The sequence below is a fragment of the Anabrus simplex genome, chromosome X (assembly GCF_040414725.1).
Source record: "Anabrus simplex isolate iqAnaSimp1 chromosome X, ASM4041472v1, whole genome shotgun sequence".
Lineage (NCBI taxonomy): Eukaryota > Metazoa > Arthropoda > Insecta > Orthoptera > Tettigoniidae > Anabrus > Anabrus simplex.
The window spans coordinates 6,546,113-6,550,245 of NC_090279.1; the positions used below are offsets into that span (position 1 = coordinate 6,546,113).

At 38.4% G+C, this 4,133-nt stretch overlaps 1 protein-coding gene across 1 annotated transcript; it reads right to left on the reverse strand.

The window, feature by feature from the left end:
* Window positions 1-235: 235 nt before the first annotated feature.
* LOC137503080 (piggyBac transposable element-derived protein 3-like) lies at window positions 236-2,510 on the reverse strand. The gene is made up of 2 exons (XM_068230520.1): window positions 2,436-2,510; window positions 236-2,207 (listed from the first exon to the last, which is right to left on the reverse strand). Exon 2 carries the CDS (start codon window positions 2,186-2,188, stop codon window positions 329-331), a length of 1,860 nt encoding a protein of 619 aa, XP_068086621.1. The 5' UTR covers window positions 2,189-2,207; window positions 2,436-2,510; the 3' UTR covers window positions 236-328.
* Between the last annotated feature and the right edge of the window lie 1,623 nt (window positions 2,511-4,133).

Consider the following 4,133-nt stretch of genomic DNA (forward strand, 5'->3'; position numbering starts at 1 on the left):
TGACCCTCCTGTCCCCTACTGCTTATTGAAGAGAGAAGAAGAATAAAAAACATCCAAGCCAAAGGAAGGATGTATAGGTCCTACGTGGTAAGTCCTTGAACTTATGGAAATTGCAATAAAATATCCCTACACTGCATGATTTTTTATTTTCTCTTTATTTTAATTCTAGACATGTTTAATCTAATACAGAGTAAGGGAAAAATAGTTAAAAAATTCTTAATATGATTTTGGGAGATTTACTGCATGAAAACTAACATGTGCCTAATTAGTCCCACCATGCACTGACGACATATTTGCTTTGAAGGTGCACTTCCCATTTTCAGGTTGCTCACTTGAGGTGAAAGTCCTTGAAACAGTTCTTTTTGTTTGTAATGCACAATGTTACATCACACTTTTCGCAAAATATAAGGGTTTTTCCCTTGCATGAGGGAAATTTGCACCGTTGTCGAGTGTCTTTGTGAATTGGCCAGTGTTCCAAGCGATCTTGACGGACTGGTTGTGGAGGGTAAACTGCTGCTGAGGACTTCTTCCTCTTCTTTACGAGGTCTCCTTCTACTTCAAAACTTGGCCGTCCTCGTTTTGGGGTGATTGACAACCCCACTTGACAGAGTGAAAGGGCTAAATCTTCCCGGAATGCAGCCAGTGTCATGGTATTTTGGATACCCAGCTGGGCAGCAACTCGTCGATGCAAAATCCAGGCATTCACAATTGTGACATCTAGGAAATGGTAGAAGAGTTTGATGTACCATTTCTTAGTTCTCATTATGATTCTGTAACGTGCCATGATTGAGTCCAATAGGTCGACTCCTCCCATATGTAGATTGTACACAATGACAATTTTTGGGCAGTCTACCTGGATTGTTTTTCTTTCTTTCCTATCAAATCTTTTGACTTTTTTGGTTGGTTCTGAGCCTACAAATGTGGACATCAGTGTTACAACTTTGTTGTCCTTCCATGCTACTGCAGACACATCAACAGAATCAACTTTAGCAACACACTCTTCACATGTACCTCTGGGATTTTTCTTCATATCACTTTCACTCTGTAATTTCAGTCCAGGTACGCGGTTCCTTCGTAGGGTTCCAAGACAGTAAATACCTCGGTTTTTCATAAAAACCATAAGGGGTAATGTGGTATAATAATTGTCAAAGTAAATCTTATGGTGAACATCACAAGGAACAATTCGGCACAAACGTACTACAACATTAGCACTTGCCCCAAGATCTGGTTCCCCAGCTGGCCTACAGTCCTCACGATTCTCTTGTCCTGTATATATTTCCACGTTATACGCAAATCCTGACACTCCACTAAGCACAAATAGTTTATAACCCCACTTTCGCGGCTTCATCGGCAGGAATTGTTTGAGATATGAACGACCTTTTGTTGGACAAAGCTGTTCATCCACAGACAATGATTCTTCAAGAGGTATGCTCCTAAATTTTTCATTGAGGGAATCGATAACTGGACGAAGTTTATATAGTCGGCCATGCCCTGGCTCGCCTGCTGGTACAGCTAACAATGAATCATTGAAGTGTAAGTACCGTCGGATTGTCTCAAACACATTTACTGGCATAGTTTCTTTTACAATACTGCTACCTATGGTCTCCTTCCAGTAACTTCTTACATTAGGCAAGTGCACAATTGACATCAAAACAGAAACTCCAATAAATTTCTGCAGTTCATTTGGGGATAATATAATTGGTTTTTCTGGTGTCTTCTGTACACTATAGCGGCAACTTTCTTCACAAATTTTTTCAAGCAAATTATCACTGAAAAAGTATTTAAAAAATTGTAGTGGAGAAGATAACGCCAAAATGTTATCTGGAAGCTTCTCTGAACCTAAAAACGAGATTTCATCAGCAGAAACTGACAATGAACCTTTTTTCCACTGCACATTTTTATATTTCATGGGTTGAGAAGTATTGTTTGGTTTTTGTCCTGCTGCTGTTACCATGGATGCGATCAACATATTCACAGTACTAGTACTTGGCATCTGGAGGTCTTGTTCAGTAGGATGAGAATCCGGTACTGTAGTTGATGCTGATTTCCTCTGGTCATCAGGTTTATCCAAGTAGAACGTCGGCAATGTAAATGTTTCATCATCTGAGTCTCCAGGCTCACTCTCGTCTTCACTTTCATCCGACAATGCAAGTGCCTGCAATATCTCCTTCTCTCTCAAGAATGACATTTTCTATCACGTTTCTCACCTAAAATATTATTCAAAACGGAATTAATATATTTGTTGACATTTACGCACATAAAATGCAATAAAGTAGGTAAGCAGCATATGCCATTCCATGTTTGAGGTTATCATACCACCACATGAACAGACTGCATAATGGGACGAATTAGTCACATATTTATTTTTCTAAAATAAATCTACACCAAATATCAAAATGCTTTTTAGTGTATTTGAGTATGAGCAGAAGACTTACCAGTAACAGTATGATTTTTCTTATTTGCACAAGAATACAATTACGTGCTATTATTGCGTGTGATTTTTAGCGCGAATAATGAACTCCCTCCCGCTCTGGAGGACTTTCAAATATTTGCTTCCACTTGAGCTGCCAACCTTATGAAATATAAAAAATGCTCGCTTACATACACAGATGTTACAATCTTTCGTCCCATCACTCATAAAGGTTCACTTTATCTTGCGTAACTATAGTTACGGTGAAATATGTATTATGTGCCGGAATCGTCCCACCATGCAGTGTAGGGATATACAATCTAGATCTCTCTCGCTCCCCCCTCCCGTTGACAATACGGTTATACTAATGCCTAAATCAAAATAAAGGCAGGAAATATTTACATTTAATTTAAGCTGATGAAGGAGGGAACGTATGACTAGCTCGGGTTGGCGGGTTCGAGTCTGGCAGTATTTGAGGGTGTTCAAATACGCCAGTCTCATGTCTGCAGACATACCGGTACGTAAAAGAATTCTTGTGGGACGAAATTCTGGCTCCTTGTCCTTTATAAAAACCATAGATTTAGTTAGTAGAAATATTAACATTATTATTCTCAATTCAGAAATGAGCTTGAAAGCTGACCTAATTTCCGTTCACATAGCTTAGCACATTAGTTCTCCTCTATGTTTCCGGGATAAGCTTGAAGACATAACCAGCCTGTAAACTGAAAATATGCCGAATAATCTCTCTTACAGGTTATTGATGAGAGAAAGAAACTGAGAAAATCGAAAAGAAAGCAGCTTGATTTGTTCTGGGTGATATGTGACAAAAGAATAGCTTTACAGAAATGTTGCAAAGTTTGGGCTGGGAAGAATTGGGATAAAGGAGACGAGCTTCTCGACTAAGTGGTATGTTCCGAGCTGTCAGTGGAGAGATAGCGCGGAATGACATTAGTAGACGAATAAGTTTGAGTGGTTTCTTTAAAAGTAGGAAAGATTAAAATACGAAGATAAGGCTGGAATTCAAGAGGAAAATTGGGGCAAATGTTCGTTCATAGGATGTGGAGTTAGGGATTGGAATAACTAACCAAGGGAAACGATCAATAAATTTCCAATTTCTTAATAATCATTTGAGAAAACGCTAGGAGAACAACAGATAGGGAATTTGCAACCTGGCCGACTGTTGTAAATGCAGATCAGTATTGATTGATTGACTGATTGTTTTAATGATTGATTGATTGATTGATTGATTGATTGATTGATTGATTGATTGATTGATTGATTGATTGATTGATTGATTAATTGACGCTCGTACAAAAGAAAGTAAAGGCACTAAGTAATTTCTGGAACTTTCGAAAATCACACTGCAAAGACATCACGCAGAATCCCAAGGAATGTAACGCTATTCTTCAGAAGATGCTCAGCGAGCGTTTAGCTACAGAAGTAATAGTAGCTGGTCAAGTTTCTAAGTAAGGATGCATATATTTTATATTATGAAAACATTTTTTTGGTAGTATGTACTTATTTGTATTAGACATTAATAATTTTATACTTAATGTCGTTGAAAACACCTATTTACAAAGCACTCCACAAAACAAAATAATAATAATAACATACACTTACATTGTGACCAAGAGCTGAGACACACTGGCTAACATGCGCCAGACAGCCGCCGAACTGACACCTATGAACTTAGAAGACACACTGGGCGCCTCCTTGTCGTGGG